Genomic DNA, 27,387 nt, shown 5'->3' with positions numbered 1-27,387 from the left:
TCTCATTATCACTTCCCCTACTGTATCTCTTTCATCCAACTTCATCCACTCCTCCACACCTCACTTCTTCCCTTCCTCCCCCATATCTGCCCTCCATCACTCACCTCACCTCCTCTCCCCCATACTCCATCTTTCCCCTCCTCTACTCCATCCCTCCCACCTCTCCTCCATATCCAATCTCTGCCCTCCTCTCCACATACTTCAACTCTCCCCACATTTCTTTAGTTGTTTCTCCTCCCCTGTTCTACCCACTCCTCCATACCTCACCTCTTGTTTCTTCTTGGACCTGTATTATTGGGTTTTAACATAAACACACACACAGCAGCCCCAGACACCATTTTATTACACCAATCAAAGCAGACTTGTTGGATTGAGAAACAGAGAGGGAGATGGGTAGAGGTATTGAGAGAGAGGGACATAGGGGTGTCTCAGTGCTTTACTGTGGGTAATCTGCTCCCCGTTTCAGCTTTCCTCACTCCTTCGGTTCCTCTTCTTTTTTCTATTCTTTCTCTTCTGCTGGGCTCATCTTCAGCCTGCTTGCACGTCTTCTTCCCTCTGCCATCCAGAAAAGAAGGAAGGATAATGAAGTCAGACAAACATCATGGTGTAGTGTAGTCCAACATTATAATGTACCTGGAATCTGTCTCTGGAAATATTGATGGTACCAGACTATGTAGCTATGAGGAGAATAATGAGTATAGATACTATAGGTTTATTTATAACACAAACTAGACTGTAAATATATTTGAACATTTACTACTACCACCGTTAACATATCTTGTAACAGCCATTCAATTACTGTGTAAATAACAATAAACTACCATATAAATATCATGTAACAGCCATTAAACTACCATGTAACTACCACGTAACGGCCAATAAACTACCATGTAACTACAACGTAACTACCACTAAACTACAATGTAACTCCCAATGTAATTATAATGTAACTACATGTTTTACCTTTAAAGTGGGATTGTAATGTGTTGTCAACATTTGTATTAATATACATATATATGTCCCAGTGTCCACAGTAATAATAAGTTAGTAAACACATCCTAAATGTGACAGTTAGGATTGAATGAGTTAGTAAACACATCCTAAATGTGACAGTTAGGTTTGAATGAGTTAGTAAACACAACCTAAATGTGACAGGTTTGAATGAGTTAGTAAACACATCCTAAATGTGACAGGTTTGAATGAGTTAGTAAACACATCCTAAATGTGACAGGTTTGAATGAGCTAGTAAGCTCACCCTAGATCTGAGGATAGAATGCATGAACTAACTTTCTCATCTGACTCTCTGGTGCTCTGCATGGCTGGACTGAATACTGCCGGCTCTCTGGTGCCCTCTTACTACGTGGCTGGAACAGGAACTGCCGTCTGGTGGCGTCCAGGGTGGATGACAACTGAGAAATCACACAAATACACACATTCACTGACCAGGGTCTCTTTAATAATAGACACAATTACAGAATCAATTACGTAGGAGAGAAAAAAAAAGATCTATGTTAATACATTTCTGTAGGATTAGTGTGTGTAACATCTGTATTGAGAGACCAATGCTGATGCTTGAGTCATTATAAAACTCCTTGACTCAGTTGTTCTTCAAACCTAGGAGAACTCTAGAGGGGGAATGACACAGTAGGTCAAAGAACACACACATTTCTCCAACTACACAATGTTCTCTCTCTTTACAGTTTATTCACAGATCAGCAGTCAATAAGAGTGCTGTGTGTGTGGGTGTGCACGTGTGTGTGTATGTGTGTGTTCTCCGTTCCAGTTGAGTTCTGACGCCTATCTCGATGATGTGTTGAATGCAGTTTGCCAACCTTTGCTATTTCTGACAGATAGGCACGTCTCTCATCGTTGGTCTTATGAAAGGCCTGGAAATAGATGGAAACACGTGTGAGCAAGAGAAAGACATGAACGGAAAATACACAAACAGCATCGCCTTTCATTTCCATTTGACTTCATTTGGAAAATACCTGGAGTGATTTAAATGTATTGACAAACTAATCAAATTAACTGACGATCGATTTATGTATCTGTGTGTGTGTGTGTGTGTGTGTGTGTGTCACCATGAGGCTGTCCAGAAGGGGATTATAGATTAGTGTCCGCTAATGCTGGGTGATATTAGCGTTATTGTCACTAACGAGACATGTCTTTTTTTTTTTTCACTGGAGAGAACAATAAACAAAGAAAGAAGCAGATAAACAGTGAGTGGACCACTCAGTCCTGCTGGTATTTCACTCCCTCTCAGACCAACAGACTGGAGGGGCAAAACATGGAAGGGCAGACCGACGGACAGTAAATTGACAGAAAAACAGGCAGACAGACAGTCAGATGGACAGACCTTCCCCTCCTGTTCAATCCTCAGTCTGCAGTCTATCAGCTGTTCCTGCAGTGCTGCCTTCTCATTGGCCAGGACCTTCAGCCTTTGCCTCAGTGAATCCTAGGAAATGAAAATCAGACACACGAGGATGTAAGTAATGTCTCCATTAATATTTACTTTAATGCGAAAGATATATAAATATTTGAACCGTTAATGCAAGTGAAAAAATTACGTGGAGGGATGTTAGCGCTGCAGAAAATGTCAAAATGACCCGCCCCACAACTTTAGTGCATTTTGGAATCACTTCACTACAACTACACTTCTTCACTTTAATCCAATTGATATAGATGTAGTTTTTATAATCAACTTTCTATAATCAACAGCGACTTCATAACTTGACATCCTGACCGCTGGTCCGGTTTTAGTGCTGAACATATAGAGTCCAGCAAGAGCCCTGTTCTCCGGTTGTAGTAGCCCTAAACCAGCCCAGATAATTCCCGTCAGTAGACTGGCTGAATTATGCATGTGGGCTCTGGAATGGTTTCCGTACCTGGAACATCTGTGGGTCCTCAGGGAGAGCCTTGAGAATGTAGATCCTATATACACTAAAACCTTTGACATTAGCCTGCCTAGTGCCCAATCACCATAGACAGCAGACTAAAAGGGTGAATGTTTGATTGGCTCTCTCTCCCACCCTCCCTTGCTCTCTGAGGAAATGTTCTTATTCCCTCTCTATTCGATAACACCCTCTATATCTATTTATATTCTTCTCACACTCAGTGTTTCGAATTCTGTTTCTCTGCCTCTCTTCTCTGTCTTTTATCCCGTTCACTCTTTTCTCTCCCCCTCTTTGCGTCTCTCTCCCCCTCTCACCCTCTATTCTTTCTCTCTCTCCATTCCTCTCTGTCTATTATCTTTCTAGCTCTCTCATCTCTCCCAATACACTTTTTAACTCTCCTTTGATTCTCTCCCTCCCTTCTCTCCATCTGTTTCTCTCTGTCCTCAACAGTCGTTCAGGTCAAATTCACACTATACTAATGAGCATATGCTGGATACGCGTTGCTTTCTCTCTCTTCCACATAAACACACACACACACACACACACAGTAATCAGTGTGTTATCTGGTATTGTGTGTAATCCAGTGATTACGGAGCTGTGATTAAAGTCAGGTTTATTCTGTCTACATCAGCACAGACGTCTAGAGCTGCAGCTGGTATAGAGTGGACTATAAACTTCTGGTCTAATCCAATTGTGGTCTGCACAGGTCTGGTCTGGTTTGGTCCGGACTGGCAGTAGAATGGGTAGTTATTCTTCCTTGTCTCTATCCGTTGTTATATTTTGGTGTGATTCCTATCAATCTGCCCCCCACTATGTCCATGTATCTATCAAGTTGACAGCTAGTTGAGTCAATGCCAAGAGGGTGCATATCTGTCAGAAAGGTAAAGGACAGCTACTTGGAAGAATCTAAAATATAAAAGTATTTTGATTTGTTTAACAGTTTTTTGGGAACACCTTTATTTCCAACAGGTCGTTCACTCAAAACATACAGTCCATTAAGATGCATTCATAAGGAAGTACTCACCACAGGCATGTCATCATAGGATCGAATTGAGGCTAGTCGATCTGCAGAGGCACAAAGTACATGTAGTAAAGACAGGTTTCATAATGTAAAAACTTTACTTGTGTGTGTGTGCGTAATTCAGTTTATTTTACCCATGGGGTTTCCCTGTAGGTCCTCCAATCTTTCGCGAACGAGTGTAATCTGTCGCTCCAGCTGGCCGTTCAGATCTACCTGGGTCTCGTATCGCGTCCTCCACTCGTTACCTGGTAGGAGGCAGTAATCAGCAAGCATAAACTCCATATAGAACGCTTTATCCCAAAGCACATGGCCCAGAGAATTTAGAGTTAATGATCTTGCTCAAGGACAGAGTATAGATCTGTGGCCCAGAGAAACTCACAGGATAATTTAGAGTTAATGATCTTGCTCAAGGACAGAGAATAGGCTCTGGGATTTGATCAAGACATATTTTGGTTACCGGCGTGATACCCCATGCTCTGTTGCCCTGTGGTGGGTCCTGCACAAGGCTCCATCATTGGTTATCCACCCCTGATCACATCTCTTCATTACCTCCCGACCCAATCCATCCACTGAGGACATAGACCTCAAAGATTGACTCTATTGGCTGAGGTCCCACTCATGATTATGCAGCCTATTGGTGGCTTGTTTTTTGTTAATGAACAGCGTTGAGATTTTATGAAAATCGTTACAGACGTTCAAAACGTTGTTTTGATTATTAGTATTATGTAATTTAATGACGAATACTGCCATCTTGCGACATCATGAAATGTTTTCTTTTGTTCCGTAAGTGCCCCTGTCCTTCGAAAATGCTCCCGCTTGAACACTTCGTGCACTGGGGGTGACTCAAACCTGCCACCTAGAGGATAATTAAAAGATTGCCACATGCTGTAGTTGTCCTCAACAGCTATAATCCACCACTCTATCGCAGCAGAGATGTTTGTTCAAAGTCTGCGTCCCTAGATACTACTTGGCGGTACTACTCAACAGAGCACTGAACCGCACCTTCCCCGTCCACGCTGTGAAGTCTTCCCTCCAGCTCCACCATGGTGCTCTTCAGATCACACACAGACACCTCCAGCATCTCTCTTAAGAGACAGAGTGAAAGAGAGAGATGGAAGGAGAATGGAAAAAAATAAACACGGGCGTGGGACTTCACAGTTAATTATCGTACAAAAAAAAATCATGTTGACACAGTGGTTTAAGTGGAGTTCATCGTCATCACAATAGTTGAAACGCTATACTTACTTCATTTCTCTCTCCTGTTCCAGTTCGGCCTGTAAACTCGCTAAATCGTATTTACTGAAGTCCGCGTCTCCCATTATGTCAGTTCTTGTTGCGGTAAACTCGAAGTCTGTTCCTCTGGTTGCCAATGGAGACAGTCGGCCTCATACAAGCTGGGTCGGAAGTTGATTTCAGCCGTGCTGAAGTAGCATGGTCAGCTTTGCGCTCAAAAAGTGGCAGTGTGAGATTTGTTCGGCCGAATTCTTATAATTCGGTTACTAATCTGATATTTGCCCGGTTGATCTGACAGTCAACAACATAAATCAACAAATGAAGGACAGCAACGTTTCGTATATAATGACAGTTTAATTACAAACCACAAAGCAGGAAATCACAGCCCTAGAATATGGACCTATTAGTAAATATGCAAATATGAAGAACATGGCCTAATTTAAATGTTAGAGAAAACGAATCCGTCAATATGGAATCAACATTCAGAGGCGCACTTAAGGTTAATAGTCTGTATACAGTAAAGGGAAATTGAGAAGAATGCATTAATAGATCTGTTCCATATAATCAAAAGTCGTAGAGCTATGATCGCTAATATGCAAATAGCGGAGAAACAAATGTAGCCTACAATACTCTGATTTGGTATTGTATATCATTTCAGTTTTTTCCCTCTAGCATTAACGAACAGAGACGTGCAAGTCATGTTTTAAAACGTGAAATCTCGTGAAACATCCCCATATACCGTTTAATTGCGCATGGACACGACACAGATAGCAAACACCGTTAACAGAGATTGGTCATTCGCCAAACTTCATTGGTAAATTCCTATTTCTGACTGAAAGGGGCATATTTCCTAGAACCCTGAGCTATTCGGTTTTGACTCCCATGAAAGAGTTGCTCTGGACTAAAGCCTCCCACATTTATATGTTGATCGGATACTGATATCCAGCTGGATATCCAGTTCATTATGAGACCGCCACAGTGGGTTTTCCTAAGTTATCACCATGGTGAGTTGTAGAACAGCATTCTAACTGTAACAAAAACATCCATCCCTTCTCAGCTGGGGAGATGGTACATAGAAACTAAACTATTACTGGGGAAAATGCTAAACTAACCCCAAGATCAGACACTAAGAACAACTTCACCCAACACCAAAACAACGGATGAAACACCATGATGAGAGCTCCATCCATCTTAGTGGAGGTGAGTGTGGAGCTCCAGCATTTCTCCCAGAGGCACCACAGGACCCGTTGAGACCCATCACACCAGATCTTTCTCGTAGCTGATTTGATCAGTCAAAAGACCTATTAATGAATACACATCCCAACCGTACAGACTAAATGCAGCAACAGAACGGGGCTGGCGGAGAGGCCATTAACAAGCCACGAACTAGACATTTATTCATGATTCCCTTCATTCTTCCTCCACTCCATCTCTACCCGTTGAGGGTCCTCGCCTGATGGCCTGGCTGTGGTCGTCTCCGGTTGTGGCCTGGCTGTTCTGGTTTTGGTCACTGACCACGGATTTCGAGGTCTGTTTTGCAGCGGCCTTCAGCATACCCTTGATACCCACGTTGTCGAAGTTGAACGCGGCCACGCCCACATTGATTGCTGATTGGAAGCCTGTATCCGTGGCCTTGCCCACGTCGTCGCCATACCTTCAGTAAAAGATGGGTGGAAGTGGGAGGGGTCAGAGGGAGGCGTGGCAAGGCAAGATGAACCCTGGGATACGCAATAACCGTGTTATTCCAGCACAGGCACAGGAAGTGAAACCTTGCAAAGAGATCAGGCAGATGCAAGATACTGGCCCTGTTCCCTGGCTCAGACATCTGCCAAAGTCTAATCTGGTTTTGCACAGCCTGAATCATGTTTCAACAACTCATCACGGGGTGAATTCTAACTTCTGCTTAAAGTTTGATTTAGCTCAGTATCCTTTGACACTGGGGATGATTTGTTTAACTCATTGTTGCCCATATTAATTTGTTCATTAATTTGGAGTGGGGAGGGAGTGTTTTTTTTTTTTAGAAAACCACCACAAGGTTCTCTAAAGTGAATACATTCTGTGGTAAGTTTAACGACAACATCAAAGCTTAGACTAAAGTGGACATTAGTGTTTGGCACTCAAGTGTTTCAAAAATCACCAGTTATCTATTTTATTGCAGAGTATATTCTGCCCACGCACACACACACACACACGCACACACTCAAGTTGTATGGAACACAGATCACCTCTAAAAGGAAGGAAGTGTCCACTAACAAGGAGAGGGCGGTAGAAGACATAGGCGCATCCCAAACTGCAGCCTATTCACTCTTCAGTGTGCCACCTTTGACCTACGGTAGGACACTATCTAAAGCCATAGGGGGGCATTTTGGGATGCAGCCAGTGCAAGTGAGGACAGAGACACTGAAATTCCATTTCACACGCACGGTTTATTAGTGATAAATCACAAAAGAGTCGTACGTGAACAGCAGCACCTCCACCAAATACACATCGGCATTCAGACACCTTGTTCGCCGACACGAAGGTGCGCATGGCCCCTGCCGGCCTGACGTGCCCGGCTAGAGTACAACCCAGTGTCTTACCTCCACGGCGCCCTGCCATTAACCTAACCCTTCAGGGGGGAATCCGGGCACCGTGTTTGCTAACACCTGTTTGGCTGTCGGCTTAGATCCAGACAAGGGTTCCTACAGGCTAAGAGATAGGGTTTAGGGATTAGGGCTGTGAAGTTCCTAGGTGCTAGGATCTAGGGGTTAGGCAAGGTCTCATACATTTTTGGCCTCATTTTGACGTTACTTTTTATCATGATCACCATATATAAAAAGTTGTGTTTAATGAACTAATATTAAGCTTGCTTTGACAGACAGTCTTTTTATTTTTTAACAATATTTCGAAAAGGTTTGAAATGCATCAAGGGAGATAAGGCAATTATTTTTTATGATTCTCTAGCCTGGTCCTGTTCATTTGGGGGTCATTGTGTGGTTTAAATGGTTAAAAGGTTCAAGCCACATCAGTAGACTGAGAAAAGAAACAGCTTTGTTTAAAAGGGTAATATGTAAAATTTTCACTGTACTACCAGCTTAAAACCAAGCAAAAATGTATGTTTTAAATAAATGTTTCAAATAATCTCTCTATAAAATTAACCAGAGGGACTGACATATTCGACATTTAAAATGTCTCTCCGGTCCGTCTATCAGTTATTGACTTATAATCTCCTTATACTCTCTTTAGACACATGCAGTACAATCCTTCCCACTCTAAACCACCCTGGACGAGCTAGTACTATACCAGTCAGTACTATCCTTCCCACTCTAAACCACCCTGGACGAGCTAGTACTATACCAGTCAGTACTATCCTTCCCACTCTAAACCACCCTGGACGAGCTAGTACTATACCAGTCAGTACTATCCTTCCCACTCTAAACCACCCTGGACGAGCTAGTACTATACCAGTCTCGTTTGTTAATGGAAAAAGGAAGAGACAACTTATGTTTTTGTTTAGAAGCAGGATTCTACACAGTGCCCCCTTAACGCAACCACATTTCACAGCTACCAGACCTAACTTTATTGTTTATTAATTTATAATTAGATTTTGTCATTTAACAGATGCTCTTATTCATATTTTTCATTTTGACAAATCAGATCAGGGATTAAAACTAGCAACATTTTGGTTACTGGCTATACATCCTACTTGCCTAAGCCTGGTTCTATGTAACAACCTATTAGCTTTCCCTAGTTTCTCTCGCAACCCTATTTTTAAATCTAGTGACCACACATCACATTGCAACCCATAACTTGAGAGATAACAGATAGGGGCCAAGGCACTATTAGTAAGAGGTAGGGGATTTACTTCAAACAATGTTAGTGTCCCAGAGAGGAATCAGTCATAAATGTCAAAGTTCACATGTCTTTACCCCCAGACCTGTGAATCACCAAATCAGTTTCTGGGGTTGTCTAAAATACCTTCTAGACCCCGAAATCTGGAAAGAAAAAAGGGAAAGAAAGAAAATGAATGAAACAAAGGACAGAAAGAAATGTTATTTCCCAAAAGCTCCAAGAATTCAGTCTGGCTGCCAGTCTGCTCCTGGCTACAACGACAACACCACATTGTTTCTTTACCAAAGAAAACATGCAGTGGCCAGAAGCAGACACTGCTTGGCATCCACACTCATGTGGATTACAACTAAAGGTGTGAAACAAAGAAGAGTAAAGCATAGCCTCTAAAAATGGTGACACTGAAAATCCAAAGACGGAAGAGGACAGACAGGATGAGCGATGCATGGGGGAGGAGGTAGAGAGAGGAATACGAGTAGAGAAGGGGGGGTGAGGAATATCGTGAGGAGGAAGAGAATGAGGAGGGTAAGAGAGAGAAACATACTTATTCACAGTCGTGACTGTCTCTGAAGCAATGAGGAGGAACAAGAATAGGAGGAGAGAGGGAGGAAGGGGGAGGGCTGAGGAGGTTAAGGAGGAGGGTAGGAGAGACACATACTTGTGCTTCACAGTCGTGACTGTCTCTGAGGCAACACTCTTGCCAATGTTCTTTGCTCCAGTTTCCAAACCAGCCCACATAGTGGAGAGACCTACAGGCAGACAGATTCATCTGGTCAAGTTAGACGTCACCAGAGTACAGGTGTTTGTACGGCTAGGTGTGTGTGTGTGTGTGTGTGTGTGTGTGTGTGTGTGGTGTGTGTGTGTGTGTGGTGTGTGTGTGTGTGTGTGTGTGTGTGTGTGTGTGTGTGTGTGTGTGTGTGGTGTGTGACACATTTTCAGGGCTAAATTAACCAAAACTGTCCTGACACTACATGAAAACTTAAAAGCATTGTAAGTATATGGGGATTAGGTTTGGTTTCGTGTTTGGGGTTAGAATATAGGTTGGGATTCGGATTAGGTTTGGGCATTAAACTGAGGTCCTACTGAAAATATTTGTGGTTAGTTTCAGAGTTAGATGTTCTGGAAAATATGCATTTTAATTTACTTCCTGAAAAGTAATGGTGTGTGTTTGTCTCCTTACCCTTCAAGCTGCTGGCAGCCACCACCCTAGCCCCTTCCAGGTTGGAGCGGCCATCTTTACTGTTCTTCAGGGACTCCGGGATCAGTTTGCTGCCGTGTTTCTTAATATGGGGAGCCAGCTTCTCCCCCACACAGCCAGCAACTGTACACACTCCGTCCACTGTGCTCACACACACACACGCACGCACGCACACAGGGGTTTTGAACGCACACACATTGGGAATATACATCAGATTTCCATGCTCCCATCCCGCGGGGACGTAAATGTCCCATTTTGGTGTCAGTGAGCACATGGGCTCTTCCATTTCAATATAGTCGAGGGGTGGGACCTGACTGGTTAATCTCTCCTGATATAACCGGTTTCATGTCATGTTTAAACACGGCGTAAGCCCCTCAGTGGGCAAAGTCTGTCCTAAAACAGGATTTCAGGTCGCTACGTTCCTTGCGCCCCTTGTATGGACTTACCCAGGAACTGGCTAACGCGGACAGCGCCTCCTGTGGCCTGTTTGGCGTGCTGCAGGCCCTTGGTGACACTGGGTTTGACCTCGGTCGGGACATTCTCTGGGGTGATGTGTTCTCTCATCTTGGATGCTCCCTTTTGGATGGCCTTGCCGGTGGCCTCAGCCCCCAGGACGAAGCCCTTACTCAGCCACGTAGCACCTGCACAGGTGGGGAGTGTGAATATAGTGTCCGTCTTACGTCACTACGCAATAAAGATTCACTGATGCGCCTGGGGGTTTCTGCATAGCGTACTCGTGTGACGGCATGAAATACGGTGTACTGGTGTAAGCTGTGAGATACAAAGGAGAGTAAATGCCCCAATGACACTGTGTGTGTGTGAACTGTTAGGGCGCTGAATTTACTTTCTCAAAACACACACCTGCCAGAATGCTTTGGGACATCTTCTCGCTCCATTCAGGCAGTGGGGGCTTCTCCTCCCTTGTTCCTGGTCCCGCCCCATCCACCGGGGGACCAATGGGAACTTTCTCACACAGGTTCATGACCTCGGCACCCTCCTCCTCCGGATCCTTACGAACAGCAAATGAGGTCACAGGTAAATATTTAGACGGGTTTCCCTATTTAGACATGTTGTTATTGCACCTAACTTTTATGTGTTGCTATTTCGATCATGTCCCACTTGGGAAAGAGGTGTTTAATCTCAATGAGACTCAATTTGGTTAAATAAAGGTTTAACAAGTTAAATGTGTTCACCAGTTTAATGCACCGCCAAAGACCTCACCATCATGTGACGTGGTTAGCAAATACTTCAAATATTCATCTAGGGTTAGTCACATCTGTCAGTTCTGTTAGAATGTAGAGTAAGACCCATGAAACATCTCTTGAAAGGTGGCCTAATTCAGGATCAGTCTTTACTTTTTGAGCATAATGAATGAACAGCCAAGACCAGGTCTTAGAACAGGGATTTTCAAAAATGTCCCTCGAGACCAGTTCCACAACCCCCTAAACAGGAATTAGGGTGGGTTCTATAGCCAAGTCACAAATCTGCATAGTCCCTGTTCAGCCCTTAAGCATTTTAAAAACGAGAACTTCCTAATAACTCTGAAGTCACAACCCCCCCCCCCCCCCCCCCCGCACGTATTGGTCAAGCTCCCACATTGCCCTGGGAGAGAAAAAACCTTGCCTGGTCCAGGTCAACTTTAAATGGTAGGTTGTCAATTCGGTTCAAAAATGGAAATGGAACTGTTTTGAAATGAATTGGGTCTTGGCATAATCTCTCCCACAGCTTTTTAAACAAAAACACTTTCCCCACTGCCTGTATGTAAGTACATGCCAAATAAATACATATTTATTTTTTCATCGTACTGAACTGCCAGACCTAACTTTGACAGTAAAACCAACACGTGTGTGTGTGTGCTGAATGACTCTGACATCACAGACAGACAATGCTGTGTTTAGGAAGCAGGGACGCAATTAACTCTGTGTGTCTGGCACGTGTTTAACTTCACCTGCACCCGCAGCTCGGTGAGCTGTGCGAGCAGGTCCTGGAAGGCATGTCTGTCCGCTGCAGGCAGTTCCGAGGACAGCACAACACCGACGTAGGACCCCGGCGTCTCAGCCATGACATCAGGAAACATGAAGATCCCAGAGGATGACAGCAGAACTGGGGTGTCGGGCGTGAGGGGGTACAGCCAGTCACATACCTGCAGCAACACACACACAGGAGTGGAATAAAAAAAAAAAAAAAAACACACACACACACACACACAAACACACACACGGTTAAATTGGTTGGCAGCGTCAGGGCTGGTAGACTCATGAAGAGGTATTCAGACTCCACCCGTGACCCTGTGGCCACCAACACAACGGAAGAGCAGAGTCATCGTTAACAGGCTCTATTGTCCCGCCTGGGTCACTGGGCTACAACACAACAGAGTCCGGGACAGGGCTGGAACACAACAGAGTCCGGGACAGGGCTGGAACCCAACAGAGTCCGGGACAGGGCTGGAACCCAACAGAGTCCGGGACAGGGCTGGAACCCAACAGAGTCCGGGACAGGGCTGGAACACAACAGAGTCCGGGACAGGGCTGGAACCCAACAGAGTCCGGGACAGGGCTGGAACACAAGCGGTCGACCATCATGAGGACATCTGGCGGGAGTTAATAAAGTCCTCCTCCGGTCGACCAATGACCTGACCTAGTTAGCAAAAAAGGCTAATCGTAAGGTGGTTGGTCTGAAATGACTTGGCACAATACAGTTCCTCCATTGTTCCTGTGGTGAGGGGCTACGCTAGTGGCATCTGACCATAAGGACATCTTGTTCAAAGGCCTAACTTTGAGTATTGCCACCAAAACAACAAAGGGTTTGGCCTGTATTTAATCAAAACAATAAGGCCACCGGAAGTCAAAGGGGCATTTCAGAAGAAGTCAATCAACACACATTTCCCAAAGGGCATCCTGTTCCCTACATAGTGCGCTGAGTTGTTTTTTTTTCATCCAGAGGGTGTAAACCCTAACAAGACACAATTCATCCAGAGGCTATGAACCCTAACAAGACACAATTCATCCACAGGGTATGAACCCTAACAAGACACAATTCATCCACAGGGTATGAACCATAATCAGACACACTTCATCCACAGGGTATGAACCCTAACCAGACACAATTCATCCACAGGGTATGAACCCTAATCAGACACACTTCATCCACAGGGTATGAACCCTAACCAGACACAATTCATCCACAGGGTATGAACCCTAACCAGACACAATTCATCCACAGGGTATGAACCCTAATCAGACACACTTCATCCACAGGGTATGAACCCTAACCAGACACCTGTCACGGCTGCTCGATAACACCAAGGTGTGGCTGTGGTCAAACCTGGGTAACAGAGACATATCCTGTTAGTAACAATGGTCAAAACAGGCACCATTGCTGTGTGGACATACAAATGCAGAGCGTTGCATGGATGTTCTAGGGGTTAGTCGGGGCTATGGGTGGAACATCACGACCATAGTCAGGAGAAGAAAGACGCATTCAGCAGAACATCCCACAGTGCTAATCGGTCCGAAGAGAATGAACGCATTGTGCCCTCACTTAAAATTCTACAATTGTCATCACATTCAGGGTTGGAAATTCTTCCTAAGAACAAACAAAGCCCAAGGAGAATGGGGCCCCTCTGACTGACTGTGCAACTGACTTACTGGGTAGGAAATGCTTTGAAAACTGGGTCGGCACAGTATTGTCTTTGGCTTTTGTTTGCACAGGCTGACTAATGCTCATATTCTACCCAGTAACAGTGACAAGATCACAAGGGATATCTGTGCAGCCCTATTCCTATATTGAACCAGTTGATACAGCTCAACTCAGTCCAGCTGATAAGGAATAACACAGCCAATCGTGACAGCTCTGAAACAAGGTTGAACCACTTCATCTTCTCTGCATACTGAGATCTCGATCATGCCCAGTAAAGAAGAATGTATTGAAACATACTGTACATTTCATACAATCCATAAAAACCCTGTCATAAACAGATGATTTGCAGTGTAACAGAACCATTGGTTAATGAACGGTACAACTGCATAACTATTACAGCTACGTGACATCTGCGAACCATTACAGCTATGCGACATCTGCAAAACATTACAGCTACGTGACATCTGCGAAACATTACAGCTACATGCCATCTGCGAAACATTACAGCTACGTGCCATCTGCGAAACATTACAGCTATGCGACATCTGCGAAACATTACACCTACGTGACATCTGCGAAACATTACAGCTATGCGACATCTGCAAACCATTACAGCTACGTGACATCTGCGAAACATTACAGCTATGTGACATCTGCGAACCATTACAGCTACGCGACATCTGCGAAACATTACAGCTATGCGACATCTGCGAAACATTACAGCTACGTGACATCTGCGAAACATTACAGCTACGTGACATCTGCGAAACATTACAGCTACGTGACATCTGCGAAACATTACAGCTACGTGACATCTGCAAACCATTACAGCTACGCGACATCTGCGAAACATTACAGCTACGTGACATCTGCAAACCATTACAGCTACGTGACATCTGCAAACCATTACAGCTACGTGACATCTGCAAACCATTACAACCATGTAACAACTGTGATATATTAGAGAGATGTCAGCCTTACAGCTACGTCTGGTGCGATGACATGTTTTACACAGTCCCAGACATCACACACGCACGCACGCACACAGAAAGACATTCTCTTTCCTTACGTGAAGGAAGGCCGATGCTCTTTCCTTGGTCATGTTTTGGAGCTGGCCGCCGAACCTGATGATGCGCAGGTAGCCAGGGAACGATGGGGCGCTTACCTCACCTCCTGACGTCACAAAAAACATCTGCACCCCCTGAGGGAGCACCAGGAGCTCCTCACCGCCCCCCACTCCCCCCTCCTCCTGGCCCCTCAGACCCCCTCGATCGGCTTGGCAGTGAGCCAGGCTGTGATGCCCATTGGTGGGCTCAGGGGTGTAGGCCGGGGGCTGGTCTCCCGACGGGCTTGAGGTACCAGGCTCCGGCACCGCCAGGACCCCTGCCCCCAGGGTGGGGTAGAGGCATTGGGCAGAGACATCCACCAAGTCCCCCAGCACGGGTTCCCCACGGCGCTCCCTGGTCACCCCTGCTGCCTCCATGTTAGAAATGCGAGTGCTGATGTTGGTCAGAGTCGTCCTCATCTTCTGCTGGAGATACCTGGCCATGTCCCAGTGGGCTCCCTGGTGTCGTGGGCCCAGAGTGGGGACCCCCAAGCCATGGGTGAGGTGCTGCCGACCCTGGCTGTACAGCTCCAAAGCCTGAGTCCTCTGCCCCGCCTGGTCAGCTGCTAGGCCCCTGGTCAGACACTCCAACGCACGCTCATACTGGTCCCTGATCAGGATCAACTCCTCTGGCTCTGCCAAAGACATGCCTCACTAGAGACGTAGCCGTAGATGTGAGGAAGGGGGGAAAGAGGAGTGACGGAGAGGGGGATGAGAGAGAAACATGGGACAAAAAAATTTAAGATGAAGGGGTGGATGAAGAAGGTCCGGGTTGAACCGGGAAATAAAGTGAGGCTATACTGATGCAGTAATGCAAGTATGTGATAGGGATGTCACACAGTTAATGTCAATTGGGTATTGAAATTTTTGAAAAACACATGCATCTTTAAGCTATTTATAACTCGACATAAATGTTCGTATCATTCCAGACTTTCCGGCTCCCCATGACGAACCTCTCAGTTATGCGTCTGTCCGGTTCAACCCGTATGACAGTCTGCGGCAGGTGTGCTGGTTAAAGTGTGATTGTTTTCTTTTTTTAACTAAAAACAAAACTCTTAAAAGATATGTAGAATAGTTATTAGCAATATAAAATATTTTAAATAAAACCTAAATAGGCTATAGACTACTTCTTATATTGCTAGTCAAGTAAACAAACCGAGACACAAATAAACTTCCAAAACAAGCCTACCTTTATTAGTGAACAGCTGATTTCAAAGTTCTCCAGCAACAGTATCACTTAGTGTAACGTAACATGATAGGCGTTTATCAGAAATACGTTATTTTTGTCTTCCGATTAGCGTGCAGTCATCCTGTCATCCACAAACAACCGCATATCCGATAGTAGCAAAACGCTGCTCGTAAACGCTGAAAAACTTCTAGTGGCTTGAAACAGCAGCCAAGCGATCACTCGGTTTTGTTTTCACCGCTAGAGGTCATATTAAGACAAGTTAAGCAATTCAAAATGTACTTATATTTTGAATTGTGTTTAGGTTCCAATACTAATTGTAATTCTCACTTTATATCCAGTTAACACGATCCCTAGTCCCATGTTTGTCAAAATAAATCAAATCGTAAGCGCGAACTGACAAGATCTGAAAGGATGCATGTTTAGATTCTGGCAAGAGCAGGGCTTATAAAGTAGCTACACACATTTCCATGCAGTTGATATAGCAGCGCATGGGGACCTAAGTCCAGGCTCTAATCAATATTATAATTGCGCTGGCACGGTCATCAGGCTTCTTAACTACGAAGCCTCTTCACAGTCAGTCTTTTAAGTTCCGAGTAACATGCCTCATTCGGAACAATGAAACTCCGCGACATGGGACGCAACATTTATGCAGTAATTAAATGTTAAGCAAAATATAAAAAACAATGTGACTAAGCAGTTCCAGACCGTAGAAATGGGAATATGGACAGTATGAAGAGTGTAGTGCCGGTAAGTGGATACATAAATGCTACCAATAAATGATCTGAATAGAAAACCAAAATTCAGAACATTAGTGCATCCATAAGCTCTTCCGTTGACTTTCACAGAACAAGGCCCGTGTGGAAATGAAACTAGTCAGTACATTAACATGCAAATAGCTGTCTGAGCTTGTCTACATACAGGAACGCATATTAAACTACAGGCAATTTCACAGTCCATGACAATGAACAGGGGAAACTTTGACTCTTACCCATCACTGACACTGGTCAGAGCAAGTATTGTCACAATGCTCCTTTCGTGGGTACTCTTGTCCAGAACTAGGCGCATAGTTTAAGCCAAGTGGAATAACCACAACTCAGTAGCAAGCACATCGTTATTAGCAAGTCAGTGTGGGATAGTTCTCTGGATTCTAGAGTTGTTACCGGACATTAATCGGGCTGACCCAGCCTCAATGCCAGTTAACCAACTCAGTCTACGCCAAGCCAGCAGGGGTGAGCACCATCAATGAACATGGCTTGGCTCAGCATCTTGTCTGATGCAGAATTTGTTTTTGCCATGAACATGAGCAAACATGCGCTTTTGTGGGGCATCCCAACACCAAACTAATACTGAGAAACATTAAAAAGCAGAGGCAAAAATGTAGTCAACTTGTTTCCTTTAATCACATGATGCAAACATACAAGGTGCAGCCTGAGGTCATGATTGTTCAGAAAAGGCAGACAAACTTAAACAAAAGGTGCCCAAAAAAAAAAAAATACATGTACTAAGACTTCCAGACAGGTTTCATCCTGAGAAGACTGGCACTAGATTAGGTATTCAAGAGTTTGAAGTCAACAAGGAGCAAGTCACGTTATAGCAGTTTACCTGATAGTTGCCCAACACTACCTAGGATAGTTATTTACAAGATTAAAATATTTAAAAATGATTAAAAAGTGATGAACCAGTCTGTACAGTAGCTATAAACAGGGGGAGCTAAGCGCTGTGTTGTCCGTCACCCTGCAGCGGCTTTAGTGGAAAGGCAGAGTCTCCGCCGGCATCAACAGAGACACTGTGCCAAACCTGCAGAGGAGACAGAACAGGAGTAAAGATATCCAGGTGGTCAGTTATGTCAAGGTTTGCCCTCAAAAAGCTATTGTCCATTGGCAAATGGAAGAAACATTTCCTTTACCCATGACATTTTACAACCTGCTCAAACAACCTTCTAGGGAAGGGTACACCAGCCACACAAGACCATATTACCGGACCTTTTCAGTCACATCTCACATCAAATTCAGATTACAAACCAGGACTCTAGATTTGGCCTTCACATAACCATGTCCCAGCATTTAAAACACCAAGCCACGACTCACTTTGAGCTCTTGTACTTCTCCCTAATGGCCTGCTGAGGGCGACTGGCAGCAGTCAGGTGCAGTTGGTGGATGTCCTTGAGACAGGGGGCAATCTCCGCTAGGGTGTAGCCAGTGAAGGAGCATAAAGCGTCAGGCTGAAAAAAATAAGCCAGAAAATTAACCGGGCTAGTCACAGAAGCCGGCAAAGGTTTCCCGGTAATCCTTTACTAGCCTATTGAGAACACCATCTAATGATCAGACGGGAGACAGGCAAACACTTCTCACCCAAAGGGCCCGGTTCAGGGTGTAGTTCGCCAGACAGAAGGCCGCAGCCGCCACCATAGACGGTGTGTAGTGAAGGAATGGATCCACTTCCAACATGCTCAGCTCTGCCACATACTGAGGGGAAGGAACAGGGCAACGTGACAGGCTACTTTTACCACTTCAACAGGTCATTCACTACACAAACTCATGCTAACAGGAGTACTGGAGCCCTCGGCTCAGTAGTCTGATAGGAACGACCCTCTAGGCAACATACGGCAGGTTGGTGAGGTCACATACCAGGGCGAGGTTCTCCGTCTTGAAGCAGACAGAGTGCACAGTGAGGAGGTGGCGGAGGAACTGGTGCGTGGTGGGGACCGTCATGCCGAAAGCCAGAACCTTCAGCAGGAGGTGTTCCATGCGGAGCAGCTGCTTCTTGGAGTACGTGTCGTCCGTGATGTACACAAAGTCATCCACCTCCGGGGGGTACACCTCCTCGTATTTACTGTGGAGGAAGGGTTGAGACATTAGTGGACGGGGGCAGCGGAAAGCGCGCCGCATCAGGCCGTGAACGGATTCTCCCCAAACCCTGCCACCGGTGGGGCCGTGACTCACGCAGCCAGGAGGATGGCAGCGGTGCCCACCAGCTGCAGTTTCCCCCGGAGAACCGACATGCAGGACAGGAAGCGGTCCATGTAGTTGACGGCCAGGAACAGAGTCTCCCCGCACAGCTTGTACTCCTGACCCACCTCCACCAGCCAGTCCACAAGGATGACGCGCATGCAGTTGGTGATGTCCGGCTGCTTCCTCATGTAGCCGGGCTTGGGGCGGCACGTTATCTGTCAGAGGGGCCAAGAGTCAAACAGTCAGTCACCGATGAACATAAACTAGCAAGTAACTTGAACCATTTTTAGTGGTTACAATGACCATAAGCAGGTTGCAGTGGGTGTTAAGAAAAATACAGCTGCAATGTCTGACCAAGGAAGCAACAGGGCATAGGGACAATATAACCCCTTCCCCATACAGGTAAAAAGTTTCATTTACAAAATGCCCCAGTCAAGAGATCAGAATTGAACAAGTAGTTATTTAATTTGGATCAAGTGCGCACTTCACTCTCCCTTAAGTTTCTGTGGATGTCCTCGGCATACTCTGCAAGACACATGACATCCTGAGAGATGAGGGCTTCGTCAGGGATCGACTGGATAGACGTATCCATGCATGACCCTGCAAAACATAAGCCTGATATGTCACAGAACATTGGCTTAAAGACATAAACAAAGTACTCATTTTTGCAATATCAAGCCTGTGTATATTTGCACTGCAGCCTGAGCACTCACCGGAGCTCAGGTCCAAGAAAAGCCTGAAATCTTTATGCTGCATTGCTGCCGTTTCCTCATTCACCATTTGAGGGTATTCAGCCATGCTGGAGGCGGGGATGATAACCTCACATGGTTCATCCGCATAGATCTCTACACTAGAGCTGGAGGGACAACCCAGGAGAGTAGAGTGGGAATTGTCCGAGATGGAGACATTTTTGGAGAACCGCCCTCGCTGAAAGAAAAGGATCATTTAAAATAAACTATACTTGGACCCAATAAAGTGCGTTCTAAATACCCTTTACACACCTGACTGAACGAGGATCCGTGTTGTTCGTTTTCAGTCAAGACGCCGAGTACCGTCCTTTGCTTGGCCCTCTGCACCCGAGACATATCCGTCTTATTGGACGCCAGAACTTTTTCTTGGCGGCTACGGCTGGCAAGAGGGGCGGCGGCACTGAAGCTCATTTTCAAACAGTTAAAAGGCCTTGAAGTAATACAAAGACAACATTACGAGATTGTAAAGAAACATGCCTAACTAATCAAATAACTGGCCGTCATGGCTACCGGCAGTAGCCGAGAGCTAACACAGCCAGGCTTGTTCGCCTTTACTAAAATTAAGCCAAACGAAATCTCAACAAATCTGCTTGCGGAACTGCAAAACGTACTGAACATTTAAACAAAGTTGCAGTTCACTCAAGACCAAACGAAAGATTCGTTACCCTAGACAAAGCGCTACACAGCTTGGCTAGCAGTACACTACAGGATCGTTAGCTAGTATAGTACAGTAGCTATCTTTATCTAGCATTGAGCAATGGAACGCTTTCAAAATAACATATTTTTAAAACAAAACTGGTTGCTACAAACCTGGGTTGCGTTTCAAACAGCACATGCACCGGTGACGTAATAACAAGCAAGACAATTCCTTTAAAATGCGTTGGCACGGTATACTATCCTACCTACAGCTGATATATATAATGGCACCGGCACGTGGGGACATCCCTTCAGATGAGCGAACTGATCAGCTGTTGCTGTGTAAACTCAGCTGTTTCAGATTAACTCAAATCAATCGAACCGCTCCACAGTTCGCCGTCCAATCAAGGGCGACAACGAGAGCACGTGGTGACGTATCCATAGCAATGGGATAACGCTCGTAGTTCCGCGCGGTGAGTGCGTACACGTTTCGACGTTTTAAATTTCATAAGGTGTTTGTTTATGCATGCTTGAATGTCTCATTGAGCTTCATGAGTTCATTGACAAGTCTCCAAGAAAGCCTTAACTGAGAAATAAATCGACGGGGCAGATAGACCGCTAGCGGTATATGGAGATGTTAGGAAAGGTCAACTTCGTTTGTAAGACATTGTAAGTGGACACAAAGTCTAAATGGGAGGATAGAAGCCAATCTGCAGCGTAGCCAGGAACTGCTATTTGAATCCAAGATTAATTCATGATTCATTATAAACGAATCGGATACCTAGACGAGAACAATATGTTAAGCACTGTCCTGATTTGGCACCATGGATGACAAAAAAGATCACTAAGATTAGTTTCCACCCCTGTGTTATTTTATATAAAAATGTACCCTTGATAGTCACCAGACATTGTAATTTCAGTGATTATAATCCAGCCTTTTTATTACAAGGTCTCAAGGTCACTGTAGCCATTGTGCTCTCTATTTAAAGCCATATGTCATAGTCAGTCAATGAATTTCCTGGAATACATTAATAAATCCAGCTTTTGTAGTAATATTCTGTTATTGAGTGTTACAAATATGAGTTGTGTGGCCTTAATCTTGCTCTCTCGCTCCTTTTTTGCCTCAATTCATACAGAGTAATGTTCCCATCACCTACTGTAATAAGAGAGAGGAATCAGAGATTTTAAGTGAAGAGAAGTTGTCTCCATGGGACTGGGAGTGGTGAGTGTCCCATTTATTTTCAAATATTGAATATGCCACATAAAAAAACTCTTTGTTCAGAAGTGTGTCTTGGGAATTGATGGAGGGTGTGAATTGTGCAAATGGTAAGCTTTTAGCTGTAGACAGGCATAAGAAGGAGCGGAGCTCAACGCAAGGTCAGTTATCCAAATGACTCAAATTATAACCCTGTTATTCAGTGTGTTAAGGCTTAGTTAGTAGGTTCTGTTTAAATCCATCAATTAGTTGTTGTATTCTAAAAAAATTACATAATTATTTTTCATATATTGTCTGGAGTTTTTTTACATTTTGCATGTATTTGCTCATTTTCTACTGTTAAAGCAGTACTCAGAGTGACAAAAACAGACCGACACCATGTCTCCCGCTCAGTTCCTCATACTACTGCTGCTGTTTGCGGTCAGCTCCTGGGGATCACATTTCTATGGAGGAACTATGACCTTTAACCCTAGAGTGACCAACCCAGACGGAACCTACAGGGTATGAAACACTGGTGATGCTTCTTAGTGTTCTTACGTCGGTTTCTCAACGGAGGGACCGTCATCTTTCTGGCTGTCATCTTTGTTATAACTGTTCCACAAACAAAACAAAAATTGCAGTGTTCATTGTAAATGATGTGTCACAAACCATGATTCTGTTCATATAATTTAGCTGAGTACATTTACTTTGTTGCCTTGTGCGAGAAGTGTGTTGGAAACATGCTGAGTCGATAAAAAGATGTATGTCAGCTGACAGTTGGTTTGACATGGTGAGATATTTTCGAGACTGTACATTTCATTTAGTCAGAAATAGATCTTACCTTGTAAAAATTGGGCTATGTGTACTGGCTGTCTTCCCTAGTTGTCTAATGAGAAGTTTTCTAATGGAGTTTTATTTTACAATATATATCTTTTAGCTGGGAAAAAGCATGTTTATATCAATGAAAAAATTGCATTGTTTACTGTTTACTGAATGTTTTTTTTCTCCGTACGATAAAATATTTTTTGTTAACCTCTATTTTATTTTAAAATAATATTTCAGTTATTTTTTTATTTTCTCACGGTCAATACATTTGAGACCACTGCACCTTTTTCTTTCCTTCCCAAAATAATTGAAAAGGAAAGTTTTGAGTGACGAACAGAAGCGTTCAATTTGCAGTGGTCTCTTAATTTTAACCCTACTGTTTAGCGGCAAAAGGGGGACCTACACAATATAAGGCAGGTGGTCATAATGTTATGGCTGTTAGGTGAACATAACAATGTTAACTAGCAGCAATTAAAAAAAGAGTAGGATGGTGAATGTGAACAATATTGGTACTAAATATTAAATATTAAAAAATGATAGATACAATATGAGTGTAATATGCTTATGAATGGTACATACATTGAATGTACATGAAAAGACATCAGAGCATCTGGAATGTTCGTGTACACAGCCTGAGTACCTCATCATTGTTTTCTCTCTCTGTATGTTTCTATCTTTCAACAACACATTTCTCTTTGTTGCAGTCCTGTTTCATTTTCATGATGTGATATTAGGAAATTTGCTGTTGCAGGTGGAACTTCGCTACAAGACAGGCTTTCACTCCTGCCCTGACTCTGATCCCTTTACCTGGACGTGTGCGAGTGGAGACTGTGGAAATCAGACCAGTCTAGTAGTTCAGACAGTGGATGAGGACACATCTGGAGACTACATCTGGTGTCAGAAAGAGGGAGTCATGACTCAAAGTGTCTCCAATAAGACCCACACTTTTGATCTAAGGTGAATGTTTCTTTAATACACCCTGAGTTCATTATGATGTTATGTAAATTGCACAGAGTGGCTCTGTATTTTAATACTATGGATTGTAAATGATTCAATGACCATGTATTACCAGGTATGGATGAAATTATCCTCTAATTCAATCTGTCAGCCTGTACTTTAACCAGAGATGGAGTCAAGACCACAAACCTGGAGACCCAGACCAAGACCCAAACCTTGGAGACTCAGACCAAGACCAAGACCCAGCCATCGGCGAGATGTTTTTGTGTCCATCACATCACAATGTTAACGTTGGCCAAATTAGCTAGTGTAGCTACCTAGCCTAGCTAACCAAGACTTCGGCATGGTAATATAAATGAATATAATATTACACCAGCCTGTAATGAGTTATGTCAGCAGCATAACTGAACAAATCATGACCACTTAAGATAATGAGGTGTGTATTAGCTAGCTAGCTATGATTTAGCTAAAGACATCAAGGATTGCAGGCAGCTGCAGACCGGTTTGGTGACAGTTCACATGCAGTTCAACAACGCATGATAGAAAATGTGTGAATACAGTACTACAGGTGCTCAAAGGGACTAGCTAGCCTATATGAAAAATATGTCTCTTTATACAGAGGAGACCAAGATCCAGACCAAGACCACGTCTATGTGGTGTCGAGATCGCAAGACCAAGGCTCCATCTCTAACCATTTCATTATTTCAAATCTAAAGTACCGGAATACAGAGCCCAAAAAACACAACATTATTTAGCGAACATTGTTAAACTTCACTATTCCATACACTACCAGTAGTAGTAGTAGTCACCTAAGATACTGAATCCTATGACCAAAGTATCTTCTGTAAATGGCCTTTAGACACATGCTTGCATTCACACATTATTACAGGTCTTTTGACCAATCAGATATGCTCTGAATATCTCATGTGTAAATATCATTTTGGGTGACATACACTTTCTTCTGTCTCTCTCGTTACAGTTTCGAGGGTGGTAACTGGATAGCCAGTAATAATAAAGTTTTGGGTTGGAAGCTGTTGACCCATGTGGATCTTGGGGTCAGGTCTGACATGGGGAAAACCAACCGATCTCCCCAGACCACTGTCATTCCTCTGATGCGGTGAATAGTCCAACTCATCACTATGTGGCTGTTCTTTTGGTGAACAAGGGAGTTTTATCATCTGTATGAATGTTGTTGTTAGTCAATAGAATCACAGAGAATCACATTCTATAGTAATGAAGACAATCTCTCTCTCTCTGTTGCCTTCCCTCTCTCTCTCTGTTGCCTCCCCCATCTCTCTGTCTGTTGTCTCCCCCATCTCTCTGTCTGTTGTCTCCCCCATCTCTCTGTCTGTTGTCTCCCCCATCTCTCCCTCTGTTGTTTTCCCCATCTCACCCTTTGTCTCCCCCATCTCTCCCTCTGTTGTCTCCCCCATCTCTCTGTCTGTTGTTTCCCCCATCTCACCCTTTTTTATCTCCCCCTATCTCTCCCTCTGTTGACTCCCCCAATCTCTCCCACTGATGCCTTCCCCTCAAATTCCCTTTGTTGTCCTCCCTTCTCTCTCCCTCTGCTGTCTTCCTCTCTCTCTCCAATTTCCCTCTGTTTGTCTTCATCTCTCTCCCTTCCACTGTTTGTCTTCCTCTTTTTTTCTTTATCTCCCTGTTTGTATTCCTTTCTCTTCCTCTGTCTCCCTCTCTTTGTCTTCATCTCTCTCTCTCGATCCCTGTGTTTGTCTTCCATTCTCTCTCTGCCACTCTGTGTCCCTCCCTTTCCCTCCATCTGTCTGTCACGGTCTCTCTCTCACTGCCTTTCTCCATTGGGCTCGGTATCCTCCACTCCTATCTCACAGTGTTCCTGTTAACTGTCAAAGAGATTTCCAGCTGTTGACCTTTGATCCAGATGAGGACACAGTCAGGTGCAGATATGCAGAACCTCCAAAGGAGTGTGTCACATCAAGTAGCATGACTCTGGACTTCACCAAACAGCTGGTCAGTATCCAAATAAACGTACCCAGACAACAATAACCAGTGATGATGGTAGTACTGAAATGGAATCTTTCAATTTAAGTTAGTTGCTCATTGTTAACTTAGGCTAAGAATTTGATATTTGTTCTATTTGGACGTACATGAAGATGCATTGTGGATTTTTGAGTACAGTCAAAAACATTGTTTGCACACAATTACACAACACAGCTTTCTAAAGCATCTACAGCAGGATGTGCAACTGGCGACCCGCGGGCCACATGCGGCCCCCACCCCCCCTTTGTGCGGCCCTCAGATGAATTTAGAAAACAGAAATAGGCTATATACACAAAAAAAGAGGGAAAAAAACAGATCATGTTTCACCTTAAATTTGTTATAACGTTAGTATTGGAATCAAAATATATGCTGGAAACAAAACATGAAATAGACTTGAAATGTGTTTTTGCATGTTTATACATAAAACAGTAATTTCAGGGTCTCCAAAAGCTGTTTTGATGTCATTCTAAGTGTAGGTGAGGGGGTGCTGATGTTTGAGCCATAAAACGTGATGATACCTATTAAAGAAGTCTTGATACAAGCCAAAATATCACAGTAGTGAAAACAGCCAAAAAAAGCGTTCAAAGGGTTAGCAAGTTTAATAACACGGCAGCAAACACGCTGAATCCCAGGAAAGATGAGCAGAGAGGGAAAATGGCAAGATAATCAATATTTAAAAATTGCCCAGATATAAGTTAACTAGCATCAGACCTAGCTTTAATGCTCATTTTCATAAACGTATATCATCCCGAAAATCTGAAAAGAAACCACAAAAGCATAAGTTAAAGGACCAAATGTAAGGTTTTTTTTCATGTTAGATTATTAACATGGGCCAGCTTAGAGTAACCAATATACAAAGAAATACAGCAAAAAGAGAGGCAAGGGGAGGAAATATTTATTAGTGGGAATACAGAGGGAAGTGAATCAGGTTTAAAGGGAACTTATACATTTTATATGTAACATCTGGTGATTAGTCATTGTGAAATAGGTTTAACCTGGCAGTAGTCATGGTGATATAGATTTAACCTGGCAGTGGTCATTGTGAAACAGGTTTAATCTGGCAGTAGTCATGGTGATATAGGTTTAACCTGGCAGTAGTCATGGTGATATAAGTTTAACCTGACAGTAGTCATGGTGATATGTTTAACCTGACAGTAGTCATGGTGATATTGGTTTAACTTGACAGTAGTCATGGTGAAATAGGTTTAGCCTGGCAGTAGACTTTGAACCAGCTAGCTAGCATAAATGTTGTATTTCCTGTGTTATAATGACACAGAATGGGAAAGGTTCCATGCCAGATGGTACAGCATGTTCCATATAGAATTTACAAGTTCCATTTTAACATGGATGTACACTTGAACACAGCACACACACTCCTACAATTCAATAATATGTGATGGACAACTTTACCCAGATGTTTCTAGGTTGTTAATGATATTAAAATGTGAGACAGCGACAAGCATACACAGAAAACAACACACATTAATATGAGTGGTGTAGACTGATTGCTGCTGCTATAACATTTTTGGTCTGCTGTTAGCTAGAAAGATGAAGTTAGTTCAGTTAAATGGAAGCTAGCTATGTACAATCTTATTAAGAAACTGTAATTATAGTAAACATTAATTAAGCAATTACTATAAAGCACTGCGGCTGCAAAGCATGAGGCAGACGAGATATAGAGAACAAGCTAACTGAAGTTAGTGGGCTGGTACAGTGTGAGACGACCTGAAATTGACACAAAGTCAACATACCCCAAACCACTCAGATGCCTTATTGTTAGTATATCCAGTTACCAGCATTCCGGATAATTTCATTTATAGCAGTGGCTGTTAGTCTTATCTCAATCACGCAGTGGATTTGAAAGTGTACACATTTTTTTTATCACAAAGTCCCTGCACAACCCTACATTTGTGTATGCGCTGCCAAGTTTTTTTTAAATGTCTCCAGATAA

General features: G+C 43.7%; 3 protein-coding genes across 5 annotated transcripts; all 3 read right to left on the bottom strand.

The window, feature by feature from the left end:
• Positions 1–331: 331 nt before the first annotated feature.
• ccdc169 (coiled-coil domain containing 169) lies at positions 332–5,365 on the bottom strand. Its single transcript, XM_010903601.4, has 8 exons — positions 5,161–5,365; positions 4,918–5,000; positions 4,050–4,160; positions 3,919–3,959; positions 2,357–2,455; positions 1,833–1,886; positions 1,288–1,409; positions 332–555 (listed from the first exon to the last, which is right to left on the bottom strand). Exons 1-8 carry the CDS (start codon positions 5,232–5,234, stop codon positions 429–431), a joined length of 711 nt encoding a protein of 236 aa, XP_010901903.1. The 5' UTR covers positions 5,235–5,365; the 3' UTR covers positions 332–428.
• Positions 5,366–5,536: 171 nt separating this feature from the next.
• Positions 5,537–16,311, bottom strand: sparta (spartin a). Of its 2 annotated transcripts, XM_013134665.4 has the most exons (9): positions 16,108–16,309; positions 15,872–15,972; positions 14,883–15,580; positions 12,123–12,317; positions 11,036–11,183; positions 10,621–10,815; positions 10,157–10,315; positions 9,635–9,725; positions 5,537–6,802 (listed from the first exon to the last, which is right to left on the bottom strand). In XM_013134665.4, the coding sequence occupies exons 3-9, from the start codon at positions 15,564–15,566 to the stop codon at positions 6,559–6,561; spliced, it is 1,716 nt and encodes a 571-aa protein (XP_012990119.2). In that variant the 5' UTR covers positions 15,567–15,580; positions 15,872–15,972; positions 16,108–16,309; the 3' UTR covers positions 5,537–6,558. The 2 variants fall into 2 exon arrangements, with proteins under 2 accessions (XP_012990119.2, XP_012990120.2); XM_013134666.3 differs by lacking the exons at positions 5,537–6,802; positions 15,872–15,972 and adding an exon at positions 8,611–9,122 and having other exon boundaries at positions 16,108–16,311.
• A 1,172-nt stretch (positions 16,312–17,483) lies between these two features.
• On the bottom strand, positions 17,484–20,740 carry ccna1 (cyclin A1). 2 transcript variants are annotated; one of them, XM_010903599.5, is made up of 9 exons: positions 20,618–20,740; positions 20,060–20,237; positions 19,772–19,985; positions 19,543–19,658; positions 19,050–19,273; positions 18,735–18,939; positions 18,459–18,572; positions 18,195–18,328; positions 17,484–17,904 (listed from the first exon to the last, which is right to left on the bottom strand). In XM_010903599.5, exons 2-9 carry the CDS (start codon positions 20,216–20,218, stop codon positions 17,853–17,855), a joined length of 1,218 nt encoding a protein of 405 aa, XP_010901901.1. In that variant the 5' UTR covers positions 20,219–20,237; positions 20,618–20,740; the 3' UTR covers positions 17,484–17,852. The 2 variants fall into 2 exon arrangements, with proteins under 2 accessions (XP_010901901.1, XP_019903600.1); XM_020048041.3 differs by having other exon boundaries at positions 20,060–20,186; positions 20,618–20,737.
• Positions 20,741–27,387: the final 6,647 nt, after the last annotated feature.

The sequence above is a fragment of the Esox lucius genome, chromosome 7 (genome assembly GCF_011004845.1).
Source record: "Esox lucius isolate fEsoLuc1 chromosome 7, fEsoLuc1.pri, whole genome shotgun sequence".
Lineage (NCBI taxonomy): Eukaryota > Metazoa > Chordata > Actinopteri > Esociformes > Esocidae > Esox > Esox lucius.
Note: the sequence above shows the minus strand (reverse complement) of the source record. Positions and strands in the feature narration are given on the sequence as shown.

Coding starts and splice junctions, on each gene's coding strand:
- ccdc169 (XM_010903601.4), bottom strand. CDS start 5,234: ATGGGAGACGCGGACTTCAGTAAATACGATTTAGCGAGTTTACAGGCC. Junction 5,001..5,160: donor GAACAGGAGAGAGAAATGAA/GTAAGTATAGCG, acceptor CTGTCTCTTAAG/AGAGATGCTGGAGGTGTCTG. Junction 3,960..4,049: donor CCTACAGGGAAACCCCATGG/GTAAAATAAACT, acceptor GTGCCTCTGCAG/ATCGACTAGCCTCAATTCGA.
- sparta (XM_013134665.4), bottom strand. CDS start 15,566: ATGTCTTTGGCAGAGCCAGAGGAGTTGATCCTGATCAGGGACCAGTAT. Junction 12,318..14,882: donor GAGCATCGGCCTTCCTTCAC/GTAAGGAAAGAG, acceptor GTGTTGCTGCAG/GTATGTGACTGGCTGTACCC. Junction 10,816..11,035: donor GTCCCAAAGCATTCTGGCAG/GTGTGTGTTTTG, acceptor CCACCTGTGCAG/GTGCTACGTGGCTGAGTAAG.
- ccna1 (XM_010903599.5), bottom strand. CDS start 20,218: ATGAGCTTCAGTGCCGCCGCCCCTCTTGCCAGCCGTAGCCGCCAAGAA. Junction 18,573..18,734: donor AGACGGAGAACCTCGCCCTG/GTATGTGACCTC, acceptor CCTTCCCCTCAG/TATGTGGCAGAGCTGAGCAT. Junction 18,329..18,458: donor CCCTGAACCGGGCCCTTTGG/GTGAGAAGTGTT, acceptor TATTTTTTTCAG/CCTGACGCTTTATGCTCCTT.